Raw genomic sequence first — 26,465 nt, forward strand, 5'->3', positions numbered from 1 at the left:
GGTTTCTTCATTGAAAGATTTCTAGAGCCATTAGAATGGCAACAGCCAAGTATGTCTTCAAGGGGTGAGGGAGGTATAGACATAGTGTGCAATGGTTCCCAAACTTATTTCTATGGTGAAACACTCTCACAGAGAAATGTTTTATGGAGCTAGCACTCTCAGAAACATACTTAGAGAAATGCTGGTCTCCTGTGGGTTCCCACAAGCCTTTAATCTCTCAGGATATTACAGCAAACTGCTAAAGATGTCTTCCTAGAGGCTGGTTCAGGTTCCTTCCACACAAAGGGTGGGTCAGATCGAGCCACCACTTAATCAAGCAAACTGAGTCCCTTTATAGGAGGAGGCAGGGTGGCACAGTGGAAAGAGCCCAGGCTCTGGCACCAAGCTGCCTGGGTTTGAATCCCAACTCCATCACTGACCTTAACCTTGCAGTCCCTCAGTTTCCCCACTGTACAAAGGGGATAATACTAGTACAGATCTCAGAGGATTACAGTGTAACCTATGTAACACTGTAACATAAAGTACTTTGTAACATATGTAAAATACTTTGAACAGTGCTTGGCAGGTAGTAAACTCTATCAACTACTGTTTTTATCAATATTTCTCCAACTCTTCTCTAAAAGGGAACTTCTATGTTTCAAAGAGGCAGTTAAAATGACAAATAAATATGACTGGTGGCACTTACTTTAGTGTCTGAGCTTTAAAGTCAAATTTGGCTCTGGCAGGTCTCATCTAAATACAAGAAACAATGACAAGTTACAACCACAATTCATGCACAACGTAAAGGACACATTTTGACAAGTTTCCAGAAAGCAAAGCAGAAAAATTCACTCTAACTAGTTCGTTCTGGTGTAGAAATCTGGGCAAAAACTACTTGTCTGACCTTAGCAGAGCACTAGATGGATGTTCGGTCAGCTATGTCATGCATGAGAAACTCCCTAAAGATGACCAGATTTGGGGAAGAGATAGTTAGAAAAGCCCCAAAGCTGAAGTGCTGGTTCCCCAAAGCTGACCGTGGCTATTAAAAACAAAAAAAAAACAGCCAGCCAGAAGTCTTAAGACAAGGAATGTCTACTGTTTTGGAATTATCACTATCTTACTCTTCAGGGGACATTTTCTATTTGTCCGACTTAAATTATGATCTGCAAGTGGATGAAAGCCTGATTCACCTCTCACGTCATCTTCAATTCTGTGTATCTCTCATGGTCTGTGAGATCATCCAAAAAGCCAGATAAAGCGATCCCTGAGCTCATTCTTTCTCTAGGGCTTCCATTCCTGTTGGGCAGCCCTCTCCTTCCAGACCCCCAGGCCTGGAAGTCATCCTCAGCCCCAGTCTCTACTTCCTCATCAAGTCTGTCATTAGGTCACGCCAACCCACCCTCCATCCCTCCACAACCCTGCTCAGGTCTGACCTCTAGTTTCTACAGGCACAAAGCTTCCTTTGACTTCACATACTCTTCATTCTAATCTACTGTCACTCAGGAGCACAAATAACATTCCTCAAATACTTCTGCCACATCACTTCCTTGCTTTGAAGTTAGCCAAGGCTCTCAACTGTCCCTCAGAACAAATCTCAATTCCTGATGTGGGTTAAGGCCTTTGAGTAATTTCTCCCCACTCATACCTAACTGCCTTTATCTTTTATTACACTCTTCCTGTATTTGCTATACCTTGTCTAGACCTCCTTCTCCGTCTGGAATTTCTTCATTTCCAATTCCAGCAAAAAGTTCACCTTGACTTACCATGTTTATTTGCATATCTTTCTTCCCCATTATTAAAAGTAGATACTTTAACTAACTTTTTTTTTTTAATGAAAGGTAGGGGGGAGAAATCATGTGAGCAAGCTGTTTATGGCTGCCAGTATAAGTCTGCCCCTAGCCATGAGCAGCTCCAACCACTTCAACGGCTATCACTTTCTGGTCTAGATAAACAAGATGATGGAAATTAAATTACACACTTCCTCTTCAATATTAGAAGGAATGGAAAAATGGGAGACTCTAGGCAATAAAAAAAAAAAGGTATTTAAATCTTCATCAAGCTTAGTTTTAGACTCTCATCCCTCAGTGATACCCCAATATTTCCAGGCTCCTCAAGTTGGGGTCTTGTAGGGATCTAACTTAAGGGCCATGAATTCTCCACAAGAATTTTTTATTTTTGCATGTTCCTGTTGATGTTTCCATCCATCTATACACATACATATTAGAGGTCAACTGAATGTCTATCTTATAATCAATGCCACACAATTTCAATGCCTGCATTTGTGTCTGTGTGTGACCAAAAAGTATAATTTAACAGTTGTAGGCCAAATGACCAAAATTGAAAGGACAAAAATTTCACAGTGATGCCAATCAAAAAAGTGGTTGTCACCCCATGACAGACAGCTGTAGAACTGCGTGAATTTTACAAAATTTATACCAAAACAGCACCAGATTCACATTTTGAGTGGTAATTGAGTTCAGGCAAAACGGTATCTCCTATCAATTAATAAAAGTGCATAGGTGTGGTTTACTATTTAATTTATAAATTGGCTTAGGTCAATACTGGTGGTTGGTTTTTTTGTGTGTGTGTGAGATGAGCCCTGTGCTAACATCTGCCAATCTTCCTCTTTTATTTTGTTTTTTTTGCTGAGGAAGACTGGCCCTGGGCTAACATCCATGCCCATCTTCCTCCACTTAATATGGGACGCCACCACAGCATGGTTTGCCAAGCAGTGAGCTGGTGAGTGCCGGGGATCCAAACTGGCCAACCCCGGGCCGCTGCAGCTGAGCCCGCACACTTAACCACTTGCGCCACTGGGCTGGCCCTTGGTGACTTTTTTTTCTTTCTTCATTAAAGGGAATCCATGCCTTACTCAAAGTTGAGAAAGGCTGATACCATTGAACTCCTAAGATATATTACGTGAGTCATCATTGGTTATACAAAACAGCATCTCCCTCTTTATCTTTCTATATCTGCCTGAGGCCACATCCATCTTTTCCTCCCACAGCATTGTGTTACTTACTACAACAGAGATAATTATTATAAGGGTGCCTCTTCCACTAGACTATCAGCTTCCCAAGGGCAGTCTGAGTCCTATTTCTGCCTCCCCATAGGGTCTTGCACAGAATTGGTACTCACCCAAATGCTACTGAATGGGACTGAAATATGTCTACACAGCCCAAAGCACCTGGGACTTGTTGGGTCTCTGTTTTCTCACGTTCGTTAGTCAACATCTAGAGCAGTGATTTTCAAAGTGTGGTCCCTAAACTGGTATCAGCATCACCTGGGAACTGGTCAGAACTGCAAATTCTCAAGCCCCACTCCAGAATCAAGAAACTTTGTGGATGGGGCCCAGCAATCAGTATTTTAACAGGCCCGTACGGGATTCTGATGCACCCAAGGTTGAAAATCACTGTTCTAGAAGGGAGGAGGAGCTGGTTGGGCAGTACCTGCCTCTGCCCATGGGTATTCTGCCCCAGTGGCATACTCTTTTGCACGTATTGTCTATACGTGTGAGTGTGCAGCCCTGGGGGGCGTTTGCATGTTCCTGTCTTCTCCATCACTCACAAGCAGGCTGGCCTGTGTATGAGGATAATCCATGACTAGAGCCTTCAGACAGGGCAGTTTTGAGGAGCTGGAACGCTGAGGGCTGCCTATCCCTTGCATCTGAGTAACATTTGCTAACTTCTGCCTCTTCCTTATCACATTTTCTTTTTCTCCATCACCTTCAAGTCTCCTTCCCCTCCCCAGCTTTCCCGCTTTTAATCTGGTTCTCTCTTTCTTCTCTTTGTCACAGACACCTTCTATTTCTTTAAAATAACAAAACAAAAAACAAACCATTTGACGAGTAGCCAGTGGTGCCCCTGTCACTCAAAAGATAGAACCACGAATATTAACCTACTATTATATTGAAAGATTGTAAAACTGTACATACTTTGGAGTCACTCCCCCGTTTCCCTACCCCCCCCAGCCCCAGATAGACACACTTCCCCAAAAGGAGCTAATCTTCAGCAGGGCTACTTAGGGTCACGTGGCAAAACAAACTCTGACGCAAGAGGCAGCACTGGCCAGCACAAGAATTTGAACACGTTGACCTTAGGGCAGGAGCCAAGGCCGGGATAAAACCACTTCAAAGGTTTGTGCATCTTCGTTCCTTTCATAAGGTCAAGTTTTGTAATCTCAGCTGAGAAATGTCAAAATTAAGGAAACAATTGAAATGTCTCTCAGAGTGCTCTCTTCCTCTCCATAGGCTCATCCTAACTGCAAAATTCCTTGGGTTTCAAAATTCTTCAGTGAGTCTTCAGAACTAGTGAACATTTTATTCAATTAATTCATTGTAGAATACCAAGCAGCAGTATTGTTCTCTGGTATTCCAATATTAATCTCACTAAATTTTGGAGCCTGTGTAAATGGTGTAAACAATGCATCACTAGCTAACTTTTGTAATATAAGTTTCATTAAACCATCTCTCCAAAGAAGAATCTTATAATTGCCCACACTACAGCTACTAATGCATATGGTCTAAGGTTTAGGTTTCTAAGCAGAATGCACAGGCAGCACAGTATCATGATAAAATGCAGGATGTAGAGGACTGGACTCATGAAGGCAGCCAATGCTCTAAGGCATGCATCAGGGGTGTACGCCAGCAGATCCAGGCCCCACAGCCAGGCATGCTTGAACATACAGAGCACAGGACGTAATGGGAGTCATGTCCACGGACCAGCCACAGCAGAGCCAAAGCAAGCCTAAGGAAGCCAGGATGACAGATGCTGTTGGGAGAACTAATCTGGCCTCCCGAGGGCAATGCTGAAGGGAGGCAAATATTGCTTTGGGTCAAGCAGCAGATCGAGGCGACCAAAACAGACCTCTGACCCAGATTTCCTTTTTGCCGTATCGTCTATATTGAGGAGGTCCCCAAAGCGCTCATTAGTGATAAACTGATGGTGCGTCGGAATGACGCCCGTGTGGCGTCGAGCTGCAATATCGGCTTCTTCTTGCTCTCGTTTAAGTCGTCTCTGGTCCGCTAAAAGTTTCTGCCATGAAATTGCATAAAATGGGCAGTGAATCATCTGGTCCAGGGTATTGGAAAACTGCCAACAAAAACAACTACGGGAAAAGGTGCTGGGTCAATAGGGAGGAAATTTTAAGGTCAGATGTCAGAGGGGCTTTATGGTCACAACTACTATGTTCCTGTTGTAACCAAAACCCCCCCACCCCCACGCACTGTGTAGGAAGGAGACAGCACTGCACAGGAGAAACCCACCTGGGGAGCGCTGGGACACGGGAAGGATGAATTCTATACAGTTACACTGTCTACAAACTATCCCCTGGCTCAGCCAAAAGCTTCCTTCCTGCCTCCTGATACACGGGCAGCAAAGGCCAGGTGACCCAGGGTACATCCAGAACATTCACAAGCATGCTGGGCTGGTGACATGGGGCTGGAAGTGCTTCCTTACCTGGCTGAGTCAGTGATGAGTTCCCACAGTGTATTCCCATGGTGGGACCAGGGCTGGCTGATTTCTCCTGCCCAAATCAGGCCTGCTATGGGCTTTGGCTAGGTGAGGGTCTATGGCAACTAGGTCATTTTTGTGCTTCCTATGTCTGTTACTCTAACGTGCTCGAAAGAGTAGAGAAGCCCGTTTCTGAAAATATGGCACCCCTTCTCCTAGGCCACCCAATCCTTCTTCCGGGTACAATTTTTAGGAGGCCTTAGCACATGCACCAAAGGCTATGTAACTAGCAGACAGCATCAGTTACTTTCTTAGGTACTTTTTTACTTAGGTGAAATTTCTTTATTAGGTGAAATTAAACTGAGCTTAAGGGAATGATGTAGAATATAAATAGGGAAGATAAACTAAGAATAATGGCACTTGGGTTTAGAAGAAATATCCTCTCCTAAACTAAGGAAATAGTCATCTATTTCTATTTTTAAAGGCCTTTTAAAATAATTAAGTAATGTTGCATTTTACCAAATGTCCTCATTGCCTACAGAAATGACCCCATAGAATAGAATTTTAAGGTATTTTCTTATTCCATACCAATCATACGTTCCTGGGATTAACATTCTTTATAGGAAAGCATTAATTAGAACTTATCATTCTTAGCATTGTCAATAAAACATCAGTCTTCTTCTAGCAGGCAACTGAATGACTCAAGTGACACCTAGCCCCAAAGGATGGTGGGCCCATTTTTCTATTTTTCTCCAGGGTCAACAAATAATAAAATGGCTGTGGGATTTCCAGTGTTCAGGCAAGTTGTAAAGACTAAATGAGAAAAGACACGAAAAAGTGCTTTGTAGAGCCCTGGTTTCTAGCTCTACTTCTGGTATAAGTTAATGTGCTATGTGGCCCCGGGCAAGCCACTACCCTGGTGGGGTCATTTCCTGCATAAAACAAGAGGATTGGCTAGATGACCACTAATGTCCCTTCTAGGACTGACACGTTCTCATTTTCTGAAATGCCATATCATCAATCTTAATAATAAAGCATTTGCATAGAAAAATGCCAAGACTGCCACTCTATTAGCTGGGAAGTGTGAGTTGTTTCTGTGGCCATGGGAACGGACTGATGCTTGAGGCTGCCATACCCCTGGTGCTCTGGCCAAGGTTACATAAAATCAATGAAAGTGGACAGCGAATGGAGCAAAGCTCCAACCCAGTGCTTGAATCTGACCTTGGTAAATCCACATTCTCATCGTTTAACCACATAAGCCAAAAACCATGAACAAAGACACAAAATTTTTAAGCATCTGTGAGCCAGTGTTATTTAGGAAACAAGCTGCTCACCTTCTGTATGCACCTTTTAACACAGCAATTGCTAAACCAACTAAGTAAGATATGCCGCCTGTGTGGTAGGCAAGAACTCTATCACAAAACCTTCCATGTTGGATACAGGGTTTAACTAGCAAAATGGAATGTCCTCTTCTTTCATCATAGCAGCCCAGGCTACCACAGGTGGGAGTCTTGTATCTCAGTGACAGTGACTAGAAATGAATCTGTTCTGTGGCTTGATGAATACCTATTGTATGTGAGTTTTTCACCTCGTTATTACAAATAATTCTCCATATCTAATGCTTCCTCCTGTTTCTTCCCACGGATGGGTGCAAGCATCTTACTGAATACTGTCTGTATTATGCCTGGAGAGGGGGAGAGCTATGGTCTCTCTTTTGTCTTTTGTCTCACCATCTGGCAGCAATGATATAATCCAGCTCTCCTCACAGTCAGCCTTGCCCTAAATCCTTAAGGAAAATCCACCTAAACTCAGAAACCACTCAAGAAAACAGAACAACATAGAAAAAGGGCTTCAGACTTTACAGGGAAAGGGACAGAGCTGTGTACACATGAGCACCCTCCCCCTCCCGCCACCCGGTTCAAAGCAATTCTTCCATCTCTTAAGTCATTAAAGGAAAATGGGCATCAGAGTTTGTTTAATCTACAGGACTCCTTCTCCTGGGAATGCAAAGTCCAGAAAGCAGGCCTCTTAACAACACTTTATCACAACAGAAACTTGTGATTTTGCCCATTTAAGCCGATATATAGAACTACCTCTTTCTAAACCTCAAAGAGGATGGGCTCCTTTCCCAGCCATCAGTCATACCAATGCAGCACAGACATTTCAGTAGCTACACAAAAAAGTCCACATCCCGAAGTTCTTGGCTGGGATTTACCAACATTTATTGGGGTATCCCTCTTCTTCTGAGTTAAAGGCAACTTCTCCAAATTGTTTTACAAAATGTATCATGGTCATTATTTTTCAGTTTCCTCTTTCTCCTACAGCATCCTTCCCAATATGAACTGTGCTTTGTGCCAACAGAGGGGTGGGCAGTATTGGAGAAATATGTGGGTGGATTTCCCTAGAGAACAATAAGGCGGGGGTTAAGGGGAGGGATGAAAGAGTGAAGCAAACTCAAGGTTCCCCTTACAAGGCACTGAATGCAGTGGTGGGCAACCTCCTGTGCAGCAGCACTGGCTGCACTTGGCATTTAGAACCTAGTGCCTTGGGGTAATCAGTCCTACTTTTTGGAAAAGCGGACTAAAAGAGGAATGACTGAGCCTATGTCATATAAAAAGTCACTTGTGAAAACCCCAATCTTTGCTTCCAATTGCTAGGCCATATCACCTCTCTGACAGATGTCTAGAATGTTTTCTTCCATCATATATATATACATTTGTGTATGTGCGTGTGTGTGTGTGAGGAAGATTAGCCTGAGCTAACATCCGATGCCAATCATTCCTCTTTTTTGCTGAGGAAGATTGGCCCTGCGCTAACATCCGTGCCCACCTTCCTCTACTTTATATGGGACGCCGCCACAGCATGGCTTGACAAGCAGTGCGTCAGTGCGCATCCGGGGATCCGAACCTGTGAACCCTGGGCCACCAAAGCAGAGCGCGCGCACTTAACCACTGTGCCACCAGGCCGGCCCCACTTCCTTCATATTTTTAATCTGTGCAAGAGCTAAGAGATTTTAAAGATGGCATTTACCTCTTTATCATCATGACGCCTTCGAATAAATTCTTCCGTGGATTCCAAGTAATCGGCTGGTATAAAATGTCTTGGTGATTCTGAATCTTCAAAACAACAAAGTAGAATTAAAATAGGCAAAGATTTAGTGGGAAGCCAGATTAGGAAAAGATTTCACCTTTAATCCATGATAAATATCAAGTTTTTACCATCGTTGAGACCAATGACCAATAATCAAATTCTGAAGGAAAAAAAACCCAGATCACCCCTCCCACTTTTTGGATTTATTTGTGAACTGGTTTAATACAAAGAAAACTAATCAGAAGACAAAAGGTGAGCAAAGAGAGAGGACCTTCTTTGTAAAGTGTCCCTAGTGAGAGGCGTGCAGGATCTCACGGGGACACACCGTACACTCACACACACACAGGGCCACCGAGAGAGGCTGCCTCTCAAAAAACCACAGGTGAGTTGGGATTGGCGCCAACGGCAAGGGGTTCAGGAGTTCAAATGAACCAATTTCTCAGATGAGCTAAACGGCCAATTTTTCTTTCGAAACAGAGTTTGGTGGTTAGTCTAAATGACATGAGAGCTTTGTTTTTAAAGAAGTGCAGCCACTACGAGCCATGATTAATTGCCAAGCAAAACAAACAGAAAACAAAGGACGGACCAGAAAATGAGCACCAAGGGCACACGGGAGGAGGGACAAAGCAAGCACAGTGGAGAGACGGGTGAGGTGAGACCAGCAAATACATAAAATGCCACCTCCAAGGGACGCTCCCAGTGCACTTTGTGGGTTGTTGTTCCTGTCCAGGCCGTGGTCTGAGTACGGCACAGAGTTCCCGTTAGTAAAGGCTCTCGGGCAGGCCTCAGGGACCGCGGGTCTCTCCTGAGGGGCCTCTGAGACCCGGCTGAGCCTGGCCATGGTGTGTCGGGAGGACAAGCGTTTGGGAACTGAGGGCTTTCCCCCAGAGAGGGGCTCGTCCTGATGGGGCTGACTCGGGAGGTCTGGCTTCTGGCTCGCCCGGGGTCCTGAGAAGTCACCAGGGGAAGGCTGTCTGGGGTAGTACTGGAGAGGCTTTTTCAACCGAAAAGGGAGGGGGCTCATCAGGTAGATGTTCCTGAGGAGCGTGCTCTTGTCCCCTCTGGAGTCCGGGCGCCACTCAGGCTGTCTGGAGCTCTGCTGCTGCTCGTGCTTCCGGATGGTGGTGAAGCGGGTGTACGAGGCCGGGCAGGTGCCCTTACACTTGTTGAGGCGGTGTCTGGGGAAGTCTCCGTGAACACTGCCACTGCTGCCCTCTCTGCTGTCACTGGAGATGTTTGAATAGCGGTCGAGCTCATCGGAGCAGGCAGAGAGGGGCTCAGAAGGCACGAGGCCCCTGAAGCCCAGGGTGGGGTCCACCATATTGCTACGTGTTGGGGAGGCATAGACGTCCCCGGGGTTCATCCCGTCCATCTCCCTGGGCCGGAGCTTGGTTGACTCCAGGAGGGACTCGGCGGAGCGGGCCGAAGTCAGGCCACTCCGGGACAACATAGGTGTAGGGGACTTGCTCAGCCGGCCGGACAGGTCCAGGGATGGCATGGACCGGGACCGCTGAATCAGCTGCTCAAAAGCTGTGATGCGGGAGGAGACAGTGTGCTTAGGGATGTGCTCTGAACTCTCCTGACTGGTGCCCAGCTCACCCCTGGCCAATGCCAGGCTGCTCCTTTCAAAGTGGGAGGCAAGATCCCGCACACTGGAGGAGGAGACAGATCCCAGGAAGAGGCCAGCTCGGTTGATCTGGTGCATGTCCCGGTAGAACATAGAAAACTGCAACCCAGCCTTTCTGGAGAGAGGGCAGGGCCTCCTGGCACTGGTGCTGTACTCCTGCAGGCTCATGGTACTGCTTGACTTGCTGTCATAATCCCGCCGGGAGTGCATGAGCAGGTTCTCGATGCTCCCCCCCACTTGGAGGGGGAGACTTCTCTTGGAATCATGCAAAGAAACTGAAACACAAAGGTTCTCACAGCTCTGAGCCTTTTCTGATGGCAAGAGTATGCTCTTCTGTTCCTGCAAAAGAGTGCTGGGAGCAGAGAGCCTGGGTTTGAATTTGGAAGGAAGGATTTCTGAAATGCAGGCTTTCGCAGCCGACAGGGGTTTCTTGTGCTTACATACAGGGCCTAACGCATTGCTAGTGTTAACCGTTCGGCTATGAACCGAAGATGAAGAAATCATGTGAGCATTCCCACCTTTACGATCCACTGGAAAGCATGCAGAATAAAATAAACAGACCCATTAGGTTAAAGCTGAAAGCTGCTAAAAAAAAAAAAAAGGAGAGGTAACATGCTCATTTGTCATAAGGGCTTTTTTTTTTTTAATTTCCAGTTGATATCTGGAAGCAAAATAATCTGTGCTGCAAAGCAGGTGCAAAGATGCAACAAAAAATGGCCACCCTACTAGAGTTAGGAAGGGCTAAAGCTCAGCTAATTTCTAAGAAAAGGGAATCAGAACGAAAAAAGAGAGATGCTTCAGGGAGAGCAAGGATGGGGGTTCAAAGGAAGGGAAACTATTAACACCAGAAAGAAAAATGGCCGGTGAGAAACTAGGGGAGGGGCTCAGAGCACTCAAACACCTGGACAGGGATCTGAACAAGGCAACCTTATTTCCGTGGCAGAGGTTCACCCACTGCCAACACCCTGAGAGCAGTGTGGACGGCCGGGAGGCCTGCAGGCTATGCTCAGTTACCTTTAGTGGAGGCCGAGCTGGATGGTCGCTTGAGCCCACTCAGGCCCTGGAGAGGGATGTCTCCACCTTCCAGGACGCTTTTATAAATCTGCCTCTCGTTCTCCAAGCTAGCCAGGTCCCCAGGAGCCCCATCTGATTCCCTCTTTACTGCGTGGAAGTTGGAAGAATATATACTATGAACAATACAATGTTAAAGGAAAGAGAGAAGAGGAAAAACAAAGAAAGAATAGAAATTAGTATTTTTAACATTTTTCTAAAAAGCACATTACCAACTGAGGATAAGAAACACTTCCTGACATCCTAATCAAGCACCCTCCTTTCTAAAGGGCATTCTAAGTAGAACTTAGACATCGAGTTTTACAGACAAGACAGGCCCACGGGTGCCCCTGAAGGCTCAGGAATCATGTCCAAACAGCAAAGTGCTCTGAGACAACTGCACTTGTGCTTTAAAAGAATAACTCTGAGAAACACTGCCTGGGGAGGGAGGGCAGGAGCAGAGGTGGGGGAGGGTATGGGGGAGGTCAGGAGACAGACTGGGAGGAGGGGACGGGAAAGGAGTGCTGGGGGCCCAGTGGCTGCACACAAGGTAGAACAGTCGAGGACATGAGTAGAGCCTCTGACATGTCACCAGCCAGAGTTGGTGACTTACAAGTTCACTACTTGGATTATTTTCTGGGTTATTCTTCACAATTAAAATCAGCAGTGAAAGGAAGAGGCTCAGCTGTCCTGGGTCTCCAGGAAAATCAGCCACCAAGTGCAGCTGGAACCTGGGATTCTATCTGCTCTTATCATCCCAGCCATTTTACACCCACTTCTTTCAAAATTTGTATTCAGAACCTTATGACATGCGTTATGAGTATAAACTACTGCTCATTTATATCCTTTGTTTATTTTTATCTTGTTGAAATTCTAGGTATTTTTGCAAGTTACCACAAATCCCTTTTGGAATGAGGTGAGGCACAGAAAAATCTAAGAGCACTTACTCACTGAAGCCCTCCCTCCCCTTCCCCTAATTCCCGTTTTCTACGCCTCACCCACTGACACGTGTACACACACTCACACGCACGCACTCTCTCACTCAGACAAGTGAATGACCCCTTCTCACAAAAGTACTCAGGCTTCTGCTAGGCTGCTTTCCAATCCTACTGATTTCACTTTATTGGTATCAGTATGGACTTCTCAAGCTCTGAAGATGCATACAGCTTCATTCCAATTTCTTCATCCCAATATTTTATTATGAATATGATCAAGTGTATAGGAAAGCTTAAAGAATTATGATAGTGAACACTCATACATCATTCTCTCTGGCCTAGGTCAGGGAATGAAATGCTTTTCCCTTTTCCTCAGCCGAGACAGAAGAACATTACTGGGAATCTATGGGAAAAGAAAACCAACCCTCAAAGCTGAGAATGTAAAAGCATGTGAGCGAAGTAAGTAGACACAGCAGCCTCCAGGGTGTGTGTCTCAGACGAGAAACCTCCGGCCGGGGCAGGACGGGGCAAGTCTCTTTCCCCAGGCTGTGCCCTTGTTTGCAGGAGCCCACTACACTCTAGGGTCCACAGGCACACTCAATAAATATTTGTTGAATGAATAAAAGGTCACATTTTCTGAAAGTAAAATTGGCGCACATGATCTAAGGATATGTCTTTGTGAAATTATGTATTTAGAAATTCTCCCACAAGTATAAGAATTATATCACATTCACTCCCAGCTCCTGACATCGGTGACCACAGAGTCATCAGAATGGTGGAAGAGTAAGACTGCCCGGAATTAGGATGGCCCAGGCTTAGGCTGGCTGTCCTTACTGGTACCCCTGGCCCCTGCCTGGAGGTGCCCACTCCCACCCCTAGAGATGACAAGGCATGGCTTGCCAGGCTGGGGGGCCAGGCTTAGGGACAAGGGCTGCCACCCACACAGCTTTTGGCTCTCCTGCTTCTGCCTGCAGGGGGCGCTCACCTCCCCCCATTCCCCCCCACCCCCCCCACCCCTCCCGTGCCACCGCCCCCCTCCAGGTTCTGATTGATAAAAGCCATCAACTCTTGCTAGAGGGCTGGAGGACCCCTAAAGGTGACTTGTAAGGTTGTGGCCAATTTCAATAAACGTAAGCTCATTGAAACTGGCTTTAACTTTGAATTTTGTGATTAAAAATAAATCTGCCCCGTTTTTAAATTTCCCTTTCACAGTCCATGCTCTCGTTGTGGTTGCATTTTCCAATTTTGTCCTTCACTTTAACCCCATGTTTCTGCTTTTGTACAACCTCAACTGCAAAAACGATCCAGGTATGGATATCCTTTAGCCTTGCCAACCAACAGTTGTGGTGACTGAGGTCCATTTTGCGAGAGGACAGTCTCTAAAGCCCTGCTGGCCCTGGCGTGGGGCTTCCAGACCTCCCTGAGCGCTGGGGAGTGACTGTGACAGCAGCTTCTCCCCTGCTGCCCTTTGAAGTGCCTCAGCCTCAGTCAGAACTTCCAACCCCATCTTGCCTAGTTCCTCCTAATCTTGGTCACGACTCTTGGCCGTAACCGGATGCCTGACCTCATGCGTCCTCTACCTCATCAGTGATCAGAACTCACTTCCCACCCACAGCCACCCCATTTTCTGGCTTTAGTCCACCATTATCACCATTTTTTCCTGCTTCTCCACCAGAACAACAAACCAGCACTCAGGAAACCTCTCAGAATGGATTTGCTATAGCCAATTGTTTTCCTTCTGATACTGATGCCAACATGTTTTCTCCAGATGTGTAACACTTTGCAACGGAGGTGCTACTTGTTTAAAAACAATATCTAAAAGCTCTAGAACAATGTTTTTAAATGTATCATCTCCATCAGATCTCCTAAAGTTGGAAAGACAGACAACATTGTTCCACTGTACCAAAGGGGAAACTGAGGACCAGAGTGGTGAAGGCATTTGCAGAAGGTGACAGAGTTGTTGGATGCCTGTTGCGTTCAAATAGATGAGAGAGGATGAGAAAAGCCTCAACCAGGCTGACTGAGAAAGGCCCCATCAGGATTAGCAGCTACTGACTACTTAACAAGTCCAGTCCAGAAGCTCAGCTCTCAGCAGCTTGTGTTGAGCCAGTTCTCAGGTCAGAAGGAGCAAGCCAGGAGGAGACAGTGTGGAGAACTCACGCTCTGGCTAAGAGGCAGAGCCGGCTGCTGAGTTTCCAGGGGATTCAACAAAAACGCTCTCACTGGAAGAATGAAGTGAGAGAAGAGAGCCATCATCTTGGGGCCAACTGTTTCCAGTTGTGCTAAAGGGGGCTCTAGAGGAGGCGGGCGGGGTCCTGGCAGGCTGTGATTCCAGCCTGACTCCAATAAGGAATGTGGATCAGCTGAGGCAAACCTGCTCTGTTTAAAAACTTGGAAACAACCTGTTTCTCTCAGTCTCAATTTCTTTCATGTGCAAAAGTAATAGGTGTGGTGAGATAGTCCACTTTCAAATCTGTTATCTATCTAGACCTTTCTTTTGAGCTCTAGACACACGCATTCAACTGCCTTCTAGAAATCTCCACTTGGATGTTCCTCAGGCATCTTAAACCAAACATGTCCCAAACCAAACACAGCTCTGATCCTCTATCTCCCATCACCCAAGACAGAGAGCCCAGGGAATCAACCCCCTTCTCCCTCTCCTTGCTCCCCAAACCTAATCAGTCACAAAGTCCTGCTTACTCCCTATCCTTGACACAGCTCACATTAATCCCTACGCTCTCTACCTCCCTGGCCACCCCCTCACCACTGCTCACCTACACCTCTGCAGTAAACACACAATCACTCCCCAATCTTCAGCCCTGACTCCCTCCAATGATCTTTGCAAACCACTGCCAATGATATTTCTAGAAAAGATCTCCTTATGTCATTCCACTGCTCATTTTATTCACTCAACAAATACTTATTGAGCACCTATTAAGTATCAATCATTCTCCTGGGTGGAGATTCAAGAGGGAACCAAACAGACAAAAAATTCCAGGCTCATGGAATTCACGGTTCAAAACCACTTGGTGTTTTCAGGAACAAAAAAAAAAGTAACTGTTATTAACTGTGCCTTTGGAAAAGGGAGTCTAGACAATCTGGAGAGGGCGATTTCATCTTATAGCTTTTTGTATTGCACGAAAAAAATTTATTTTTCGTATTTATAAAATTATGTTATTGTTATTCATTTTTTATTTGCTGCTCCTCTATAAAGCCTTCCCTTCCTCCCCCACAAAACAGAGGTGCTCACTCCCGCTTGGCTCCCATTATTGCATTTACCACAGTGGATTCTGATTGTTATTTACAAGTCTGTCTCCCCATTACACTCTGAGCCCCTTGATGGCAGGCAGTTTATCTTATTAAAGTTTGCATGCCAGGTGCCTAGCACTGTTGTTCAATAAATATTGGTGGAATAAATGATTCTATGAAATTAAATGCTTATATGCACACAGATTTCGGACACATTTTTAAGGTCCAGGGGAGTCTTTAATGGTTCATATAGTTCTTCAGGTGGTTTGTGTTTTGAGTTTATAATTTATAGCAGTTATAAAAACACAAGAGCATAATTCACGTATACAGCAAGAGAAGTAAGTGCCATTAGAGGCACTACCATGAGATTGGGGATAGGAAAGCTCACTTGGGGCCTATGTACACAAGCTAAAATGCTTGCTATTTACCATATATGTAAGAGGGAGGGGCAGCACTGAAACATCTTCAGCAGGGACAATAGCCGCACAGCCAAGTACTGAGACAAGTAATCTGGAAGAGGACTCAGGATGGTTTGAGGGAGGGGGAAAGGAGGCTGGTAGTTACACCATGAAGAAGTGATTGAGGAGTGCACACCTCTCCCAGACAGAATCCTAAGGCTGGTTTGGGAAAATAAAGCCACATCTCTGAGAATCAGACAAGTTAGCCCCCTCTCAGTCCCATCTTTACCTGTGACAGGTCCAGCCAAGGACCCAGCCCCACCATTCCCCCACCTTTATACTGGATGCTTCCTGTCTCAGTCACACATACCCTCCCTCCAAGAACCAGCAAATGAGGAGAACTTTGATTCTAAACTTAGACACATAAACTCACGTTCTAAAGGTAAAGTTGCCAATACCGGGAAAAAAGCTTATCAAGGTAATATGAATCATCACAAAATTGATTTGGAAGAGGAGGAGAAAACAGAAGAGAAATCATTAGAAGACTACAATTAAATTGCTACTTATTAGCAAACTGTACATCATTCAAAGCCACTAGACTGCTACAAATAACACACTTGGACCCCAAACACAAGCCTCTCCCTATTTCTGACATTTCATACATTAAGCCATGTAAACAAAGTGGCAACTTACTATCCAGGAGGCTCTGAAGAAATTTCCGGAGAGGGGCTGACTGCTGAGCTCTGTAAATGTCAAAAAAAAAAAAAAAAAAAAGCGTAGATGATTTATTTTGACTCAGATGTTTCAAGCCAAGGGGGCTAAGAGAGAAGTCCCTTTCCTTTCCTAATTTAGATAAAGACCTCTGGGAGACAGGGAGCCTGGCTGGAAAGGTCTCAGTGCTGATGGAGGGCGGTACTCTTTCTCTAGGAGGAGGATTCTGGGCAAGCGGGCTCTCTCACACTCTGGCCTTTTGTCTTCCAGTGGCTGCAGCCAAGGCTCTCTGGGTGGGTGAGGAGATAGCCCGTTCCTTATATTTATCTTCAGTCACAGGCCCACTAGGTGGACTGGTCCACCATTTGGCCAACATGCATTCATGACGTGCACAGGAAACCCTTCACCAGCTTATCCCCAGGCCTCAGACTGCCCCCTGCCAAGCCCACCAGACTCCTTCATGCGTCCCAGATGCCACATCCAGAGAGAGGGTCATCCGACACTTTAGGTACAGAATGAACAGAAATGCATTTCAAAAGACCATAATATATTTAGATAATTTGTTTACCCATGCAGATTCAGAATATGGAAATGGGGAGAAATATAGCTCCACAAAACCTATTAATGACCATTTCAGTATGAGTGGGGGAACATTTTATAAAATTACAGGCCACTATGCAAAAGGAGGAAAACAATTAAATGAGAGCTACATGCAGAGGAAAAGCAATATAATTACGTAGTGTAGGATTTCTGTTGTTGTCTTGGAGAGAAAAAGGCACAGGGCTCAATATACTTGTTTTTAAAAATAAATGTGATAGTTGAATAAATCAATGAAAAAGTTAACTTTTAAAGATACTCCTATCTCTAATAACGACCATTTCAAAGAAAGCAAGCTATTTGGAGGAGAGATATTTGGAGAAAGGAAAGAAAGAGAAACACCAGGACAAAGAAAAGGAAGGAAGAGATTATGAAAGAGGGAAGAGATGATGGGAGGGGAGGCAACCTTCATCAGGGCTCACTCAGCTGGCCCTCTGCCTGCTGAAACACCAACCCTCAGCCTGCTGGGTCCTTTCATTTCTCAGGGCACCTCTGCACCCACACTCCACTGCGCCCCAATTATTCCTCAGAGAAGGCCCCGCTCTAACCTCCACATTCATCCTTCCAGTCTTTTTGCCTGCACTGGTCTCTCCTACCCATCCCCTCCTGGAGTCTCCCACCCTTGGCACCTGTCCCAATCTGGGTCTTCATCCCGCTTTGAGGATGATGCCCTGGTCTCCATCTTGGAACTGCTTGTGCACAACCCTGCTGGGTCCTCTGAGAATATGCCACCCCCTTGCTTCCTGACCACATCTTTTGATCAGTGCTGTGCCCCTTGGGGACCCCCTAATTCCTCACCACATACTCTAGCTCCCATCAAGTGCTCATCCAGCAACCTCTGAAGTTTTTAGAAGCCTCTTGGTTATCAAATCCATGGACCTTTTCTCAGAACCAATCTCTTGGGACCTCTCCGGAGCACTAGGCCGTTCTTCCACTTTCTCCTCTTGCTCCATCACTCACTTTTCCTCCCATCTCTCTGAACTGTTCTTCCTCTGACCTCCCCCTTCTCCTGTTCCATGTTGTCCAACATCCCAAGGGGTAGTTGTTGGTCTCTCATCCTTTCTCTCAACATGATTCTCCCTTCAATCTTGCATCTACTCCCAGGTCGGGTCCCTTCATCTGCTCCAGATGTCAACCATCATCTTTCTTCGGGTGACTCCAATTGACTTTGTAAGCCCCTGCTTCTCTCATGAGACCTAGTCGTATATTTCCAAGCACCTACTGGATGTTCTCTCTGTGATACCCAACCAACACCTCAAAAATAAACTACCTAAAGCAAACTCCTTCATCATACCTCTACACTGATTTTTCTCCCCATCTTTCTTATGTGACATACTAATGTCTCCATTCTTCCACCTTCCTGGCCAAAACCCTAGAGTTGTCTTTTTCTCCATCCCACCCCCCAGTTCTTTGTTCTTCACACCAATTAGTTAAAATGTCCCATTGCAATTTCCTCTGTGATCCCTCTCACATCTACTCTTCCCCTCCCTCCACGCTGGTGCCCTGGAGTATGGGCTCTCATCACTACATGCCTGGACTACTGCAGTAGCCTCCTTGCCCTCACAATCTCCAACTGGAGGTTTTCCCTTCAATTCGTCCTCTCCAGAGTGATGACACTAACCTTCCTAAAACACTTCCTGAATTGCATCAATGGTCTGAGGGAAAAATCAATCATCTCCTTAACCATGTTTTCTGAGCCTCTACAATCCAGGGTCAACCCTCTTTCCCAAACCTCCCTCCTACTATTGCCACGCCCAATTTTCTATTACAGCTAAATTCATCTACTTTATTCCCTGAATACATCCTAAACATGTTCACTACTGTGCTTTTCCATGCCTTAAATGGATGCCCCCTACTTTCACCATGTCCCTAAGTTCCATCCATCTTTTAAGATCTCAGCTAACTCCTGTTTCCCTGATTTTCCCCAAGATTTCTCTTTCTCCTGGCACTTAGAGCCTATACCATTCATTTAGCTCTTAGCAGGCACTGCTGTGTACTGTTGGAGATCCTTTATTTATGAATGTGACTAAACTGTCATGTTCCTGAAGGCAAAGTCCATTTTTGTGTGATTTAGAAGCTCCCTCAGTATGTATCATACATATTAGGAATGAATGGCGAACAGGTAACTGACCAACGTGAAGATTATTCATTTATGTATCAGACACTTCTCTGTGCCCACCTTGCCCCGGGTGGGGGTCTAGCACCAGAAGCTGTCTCTGGCCTCATGGAGGCTGCAGTTAGTTCAGCAGTTCTGCAGCTGCCTTTCCTGCTCACGTGTGTTGCAGAACCACTCTTGTTATTTTAGACTACTTTGAAAAGTGCCCTGATTCATCTTTGGCTGACCCGTAACCTCAGCGCTCCTGTCCTGCCCAGCTCACTTTAGGACTTACCTGCAGCCACAGTTCTCGCTCTAGAACTAGCTCAGACCTTCAGTCCCACAGGGGCTACAGCTGGTTCCGGACACTACCCTGGTTGAAAACTCAGCCCCCACATCCCCCGCCCCATCACCTACCTGCCTTGATGGTGTGCACTGTCGCTCACCTTCTGTGCCTCCTCTAAGTTCTCAAGGCACTGCTGGCTGCCCCATCCTTTGGTGAATCTGTATTTGAAACCCTAACTCCCCTGACCTGCCTGCCATTCCTTGGCTTCTTACCCTGTTATCCCAGGCTCCCTTAGCTGCTGCCATAATCCCCTGGTGTTTTTCACTCCTTCCCTGGTTTGAGTTTCTGACACTCATGACTTTTTGTACCCAAATCACTCACACTGGTCGTCTGACCCTTCTTGTCTTAGTTCTGCTTAAGTATAACATGACCCACTAGCATTTTCCACTTTTCCTGCCATAGCTTGTGGACCTTCCTAACCCCTTCAGCAGTGTCTGAATTCCCTTTATTTTCTGTAAAGATCTCCTTTCCTTGCAGGGTCTCTCTTGTTTTGTCTGAGAGCCCTGGGGGCAGTTCTCCAAACATTTGGTATTTTTCCCCTCTTGGGAACCCATTTACCTCGGATTCTCTCTTTCTGACATACCCTTTAATAAACCACATTTTGACATAACTCCCTTTAAATATAGCAGCACAGGTTGAGTTTCAAATGATTGTTTGTTGCCAGGCCATCTGGCCTCTGGAGTGCATTTTTTTCATTGAGAACTTTCTCACCTTTCAAATGACAAATACTACTACTCTCACAGTGCCATGCATGTAAGAGGCACTGAAATCACTCCTGCTGTGTTTTTGAAAATGATCTCTGAGGTTGGTATCTCCCAGGGTTGCAAAAAAACACAAGGAAATTGCCCAACAAATGGCTCCCTGAAAATTCAGAGAAGGTATACCCAGGCAAAGGAAGGGAAGTTTAAAGAGTCACCTCCTGAAAGCAGAGAAACAGAATGAATAAGAAGGTGGGGGGAACAGTTTAAATTACCAGCCACTCTGCATATATTTAAAAAATCCCCTTTAAGGAAGATGCCAACCTCGAAATCCAAGCAAAAATTAAGTCAGGGGAAGAGGAATCTAAAACAGGAGTTAGAAAGGCATGCAGCTTAAAAATAACCAGAAGAACCATTCATCACCTCAACTACATCAAAAAGCATAGAACAAAGAAGAAAACAAAACAGAACTGAAAAAGGAACTGATGGCATGAGAAAAACAGGGAAATACCTGTGCCAGGTTTGCACTGGGTGCTTTATTAAGCGTCTCCATTTTTTCTAAATCTGCCTCTAACTCTGTCTGGCAGAGGTTGAGATCTTTTTCTAGATTAGTCTGGTTCAAGAAAGAAAAGATGGGAAAGAATGTTTTAGTTTAGAGGAAAGGTAGCAGGAATGGAAGGTTAAGTTTGAAAAATGAATTTGTTTAGGGTTATACATTAATAAGGCAAAGATGGCATGACTAAAACACAAGGGCTCACTAGAAATTAGTTCAAGACAGGAAAACAGAGAATGCAACATTAGGCATATAAAATAAATCCTGAAGTTATCAGAGCTTGAAAACTCTATTCCACTTGCTAAAGAAAGGAATTACAAATACCACAAGAACCTACCTTTAAGGAAATACCTATTTTCTCTCTTTTCAGAGTATGGTGACTGTGACAAATACTATATGTCAGAAGGATAAGTCATTGCTTTAAAAACTTTTAGACATTAGTGTCTTAGAGACTTTGTTAAATAGTTTTATCATTAAGCCAAAAAAAAAGTTATCAAGTTAAAAAAAAAAAGTGATTTAAGAAAAGAAAAGAAAAACCCCACGACACACTCACACTAACCAGGCTAGAGAGCACACACACAGCCCACGGAGGAGGCACAGAGGAATTACCTTTCTATCCTCTCTAGGAAGGATAGAGCAGTCTCCAGGAGTATAATCCCATATCTTTTTGGGAGGCTGACGGGAAGCAGAGGAGGAAATGAAGAAATGAGCATAAAGACATAAAGACAAACACGGAGACTGGCTCAAACAAAGAGGGGCACACTAGGAGAACTGTATCAACACAGGAAAGTGAACTCAAAGCAAAGGGGCAGACGCTCAGCCTCCCAAGGAGGCTGCCTGGGGACTCTGCAGAACTTGGGACCTGGAAACATTAACTGGGAAGTTTGTTTCTATGTCTATGTCTCAAGGTTAAATCATTGTTGAATTCTAAATATTGAAAACTTAAGAAAAAAAGGAGAAAAAACCATTAACAGCAATTTGAACAAAAATTGAAACTTCTAAATTCCTCATTCTTTTCAAACTAAGATTGACACTGAGAGTCTACACTTTTGAAGCAGTCTTCTCCACTGTAAAATTCATTATGTGTTAATCAATGTGTGAATTTGGAGATTTGGCTAATGGAGGGTAAATTAAACTAAATATGCTTTCTGCGGCTTGTGGCAATGAAATCCATGTACATAATGAGTGTTAAATATCGCACTGTATAACTAGACAATTCCACTAGACAATTTTTAAAATCTCCTTTTGTAATTTAACCAGACTTTGACAACATGCCTAGTGGTAGACCCATACCTCCCATCTCCCTTAGAAGACCGAGTTTATACTTTGAATTTAAACCATGGACTATACGGTTATTTTTGTTTTCTCCTTTAATTCTTCATGTTAGAATTAGAGCTGCATTCCTAAAACAGAAATCTGCCAGAGAACTGTCGTAAGTTTAACGACAGAGAGGCTTGGAGGGTAGGACATTCAGAAGTTACAAGTCACTTCTAACTCGGGAACCTCTCTCCCACTGAGTGGACCCTTCTTGTTCTGCCAACTTAGACTTGAACACAACGACCTCTGAGGAGAAGAGATCATTAATAGCTCTTAGAATTTTGTGCAAATTTCATTATAACCAACTCTATGGTGGCATTCAAACTGGCTTATATTGTGACACTTGCCTTGAGCTTACTTATAGAAATCATTAGGAGGAAAAAGAAGCAAAAGCTGACACTCAGGCTCTTTGTAATGAATTTGCAAATGAAAAGTAATCTGATTCCAAGGTGAAGTCACCACTGACAGCAACAGGTCAGTAATGTAACCTCTGCATATATATATTCTGCAATTTGTAAAGTAAGCGCTACTATCAACTATCCTTCACTTTAAGCATTTAATATGCTTGGATTGTTTATCTGGAGAAGTAGACTTTTTAAAGTCATTTATGGTACCCCTACTCATTTCTTTCTTTACTGCAAAAACTGAGACAGTGTTTACAAATTAAATTGGTTTTAAACAACACTCCAAAAATGGTTTCTGGAGTCTTGAATTATTTGATATTCTACAACAACTGATTAGAGCTGAAAGGTATTACAGTCAGGATCTTGATGAAATTTCAGCTCATTTTGGGGTGGCTTTAAGCGAAGGGGCTGAGGAAAGGAGTTCAAGGTAGATGTCTCGTGTCATGGCTCTGGCAGGCTTTACTCACTCAGGGGGTGTGGGTCCTGAGTTGGTGTGGAATAAAAAACAGAAATGATGATTCACAAGATTTGGTAGGAGTTTTAATTTCATTCTGCTTCTGAATGACTGAAAAACCTTCCCAAACAACTCCCATGGTTTACACCACTTTTATTTATGTCTCTTACTCTTTTATGGTCTAAAGTGATTGGGGTAGGAGAGAAGTGAAGAGAAGAAAAACTTTCTCCTCACCACACCTTCTTCCCAAACCCCGGGAATAATATCCAATCATCAACTTGGTTCAACTAGACAACAAGCCCACCCTTAGGATGACGCAGACCATAAGGAATCGTTCATCTCAACACTGTTCCTCAGGAAGTGGGCATTGACTAAGTTATTTTGGCAAGTCTTCAAAAGTATTATCTTTTATTATTTTAAAAGAGCTACACAATAAGTAGTAGTCCCATTTAAGAAGGACTCTAAGGTCTATGGAAGGACTTCTCACTGCTTCAGAGAAAATGACATTTTGGAAAAGCAGCTCTAAGTCTTTAAATAATTAAGAAGCACAACACCAGGGTAAGGATACAAATTATAGGAAGGTCCCAATACACGAATGGACTGTCTTCTCAACATTTGTTTGGATTGGTTGTGTGGTGCCCAGAAACAGTGTTAATTTACTGAGCTATTCACAGAGCCTATTTATTGTATGCTGGGACTAAAAGACTGCCTATTGCTAAAAAAATAGAATTATTTGCAATGTTAGATTTAGTAGAACAAACCAATCACAATTAATTAGAAAATATTGTTTCATAACTTTTCCTAAAAGTTAATATTTCAGATAAAACTAATTTAGTTATTTGGCAAATGAGGAGACAACTAGAAATTTGTGGATTCTGAAAGGGACCTCAAAAAATCAATGGCATGGACTTTTTATCATGCGTAATTTAAAGCTCATAGCTTTTGCTCTCCCTGATGAAAGTATAGCATTATTATTACATATACCAATCACGGTCTTTTTTTGAGGGGGAGGGAAACTACACATATCAAAAGAAGTTTTTGTGAGATAATTGGGCAGGTTTTAAGAAAAGGAAGAAAAGGAAAAGGGTTGGGATACCGTTAAATATTTGCATGTGGAAAAGACTGCCTGAAGTAGACTTCATTGATGTCTGAATGGTGGACAGCAGAGAAAAAAGGGGGAGAAAGAAGTGAGGTGTTCACCAAAGCTTTGGAGAAGGGAGGAGGAGACGGTACAGACTTTAGGTTAGATGCTTCTCTCTCCACTGGTCATTAGGTGGCGCTGTTCATCCATGACAGCTTAGCTGCTATTAGCAGACAGCGTCCAGGAGGGGACAGGGTAGGAGGAACGCCTGTTCCTACAAGTGGGATGTTTGCAAGTCAGGTGCTCCTAACTCCAAAAATACCTGAACTTTCAAACAAAGCTCAGCATAGCTAAATCAAATTAGCAATTCCAGAGCATCAGCTTAATTTCTCTTTGTCTTCATCTTAATGAAAAATATACACCATGGAATTTAACATTTTACTGAAGTATAAAGTTAATTCCTGTCTGCAAATAAAACTACCATTCTAAATCATAGTGATTCAAATGCTGGATTCAGTGCTTAAAGTCTCATACGAACATCTAATGAAACGTTTTATTTTTATACACAATCCCTCCACCTGTAAATTCTTTTTTCAGCTGTAATAATTAAGACTTTAAAGTAACAGTAGTCTTAAAATCAGTTTCCAGTCACCTCCAGTGGAAAAATGAGCTCAAATCTCCCTTCTGTTTGATACTCCTTTGGGTGCAGGGCCAAGAAAAATCCTCCTTTAAGTGCCAAAATTCAATTGGTACCAAAGCCGACTTAGACACATCACAGGGAAGCTGCAGAAAGTAGGGTGAACACTAAATTTGCTGGAATTCTTAACTCTCATTTCAAATTTTGGGAAATATTATCCTAACTCATAGAAACCATTCCCTAAGAGTCACCTGTAATGAATGCGGTTGCATTCGTGGACCACATCTGCAGAGAGAGGCACTTTTTGGCCTGCTAGGCTCTTCCCTTGCACACGTACTTTCAAAAATTCTATTTAAAGCAGTGATGCTGCTGGTCTTCTCAGGGTGTAATGCATTTTCCTGCTTGTCTTCAGTATGCCATAAAGATTTTAGTCAAGGAACTGAACCAGTGGCTGAAATAATGCCATCCACAAGGCATGTGATATTTGTTGCTAGTGGTGGGAGGTCCTAAGACAAGAAATGATTTAGTTATGTCTCTCTGGGATCTTCTGGCAAGAAATACTTCCAAAGCTCACTGTCCTCTCTTGGTGAAGTAAAGCAACGGAAAGCTTACAGGTTGTAGTGAGAATAGCCAATCCCACTAATGACAAGCAACATGGCTGCTCCCCATTTCCTGAATTCCATATGAAGAGATGTGATTCTTTAGCAGCAACAATGCATCAACAGCATTATTTAAAAAGGAGTCTATAACCACTGAAGCTATTAAACTTACCGGTTTCCCAAACTCCAATTCCGAAAAGAATTTATACCAAGGTTCATTCTTTAAATCTATCTCTTCTGGGCTTATATCCCGACTCTATAGGGGTTGGTGATAGGGAAATGGAAGAGAGAGAAGGATAACATTATGCAAAGATTACATAGGAACAGGCCAGTAGAGATGCAGTGGTTTCCAGGTATACACAGCAACTGCATTCAACAGCAGCAATCATCCATTTTTACTGACACTAGCAAAATCAGGGAGCTAAAACAGGTGAGAGAGGATGGGTTTATAAAAACAGGGATACCGAGGTAGGGAGCAGTGAGTGAATCACTCTCAGTCCTAAAGCAGAAGGCAAATCAACTGTGGATGGAGAATTCTGCACCTCACTGCTTCCCTCCACAATAAATTGGAATATAGGCATAACAGTATTCCTCAGTAATTGTCCATAATGTGAGAGAAAAGAAAGCCCTTATTTCCTCTTTACTGGTTAAGAGCAAATAATCTGGTGAGCACACCGAACATTTAGCCATATATGCCAGGTGAGTAGAGCAAACCATTTTTATGGGCTAGTACAGTTTTAGTACTTATTTGCAAGGCTAACTTAAGGTTTTCAAAATAAATGCAAATACTGACACTTCACAAAAGCCAATTTGTTAATACTGCATCTTTAATGGCACATGAGCAGGTGAGAAACCATGTCCCATACACAGTAAAGTGAAAGATGATACAAGTAAAAACAGAGGACACAGGAGAAAAAACATTTTAAACAAGCACCTGTAGGGGATGAATACAGACAGAATATACTTTGTGTTCTAACAAACAAATGTGAAAGAACTGGGAAAAAATAAAGGGAAAAGCTGAGCAAGACAGATAACAGAACAAAAGGGGGAAAAAACTTCTGGGTTATGTTACACAAATAAGTTAGATTTCTCACTTTATGTAACTCTAAGAGGTAGTTCACACAGACTGATAATTTGATTCTGTGGGATTTCATTTAATCAAATATTTATAAAGTTCTGGTACCTTGCTCTGTGG

General features: G+C 43.9%; 1 protein-coding gene across 8 annotated transcripts in view; it reads right to left on the reverse strand.

Annotated features, from left to right (window-relative positions):
- SORBS1 (sorbin and SH3 domain containing 1) overlaps window positions 1–26,465 on the reverse strand; it is a 218,966-nt gene that overhangs the window by 28,253 nt on the left and 164,248 nt on the right. For 5 of the 8 annotated variants that reach the window (XM_058543600.1, XM_058543598.1, XM_058543595.1 and 2 more), the window contains 5 exons: window positions 16,472–16,521; window positions 11,161–11,333; window positions 8,460–8,545; window positions 4,845–5,012; window positions 686–732 (listed from right to left, as the gene is read on the reverse strand). In XM_058543600.1, the coding sequence (XP_058399583.1) occupies window positions 686–732; window positions 4,845–5,012; window positions 8,460–8,545; window positions 11,161–11,333; window positions 16,472–16,521 (524 nt within the window). Of the gene's footprint in view, window positions 1–685; window positions 733–4,844; window positions 5,013–8,459; window positions 8,546–9,200; window positions 10,677–11,160; window positions 11,334–16,471; window positions 16,522–20,736; window positions 20,839–21,387; window positions 21,454–25,442; window positions 25,527–26,465 lie in introns of all 8 variants that reach the window. The other 3 variants (XM_058543601.1, XM_058543599.1, XM_058543602.1) reach the window with 2 other exon arrangements.

The sequence above is a fragment of the Diceros bicornis genome, chromosome 6 (genome assembly GCF_020826845.1).
Source record: "Diceros bicornis minor isolate mBicDic1 chromosome 6, mDicBic1.mat.cur, whole genome shotgun sequence".
NCBI classification, from domain to species: Eukaryota; Metazoa; Chordata; class Mammalia; order Perissodactyla; family Rhinocerotidae; genus Diceros; species Diceros bicornis.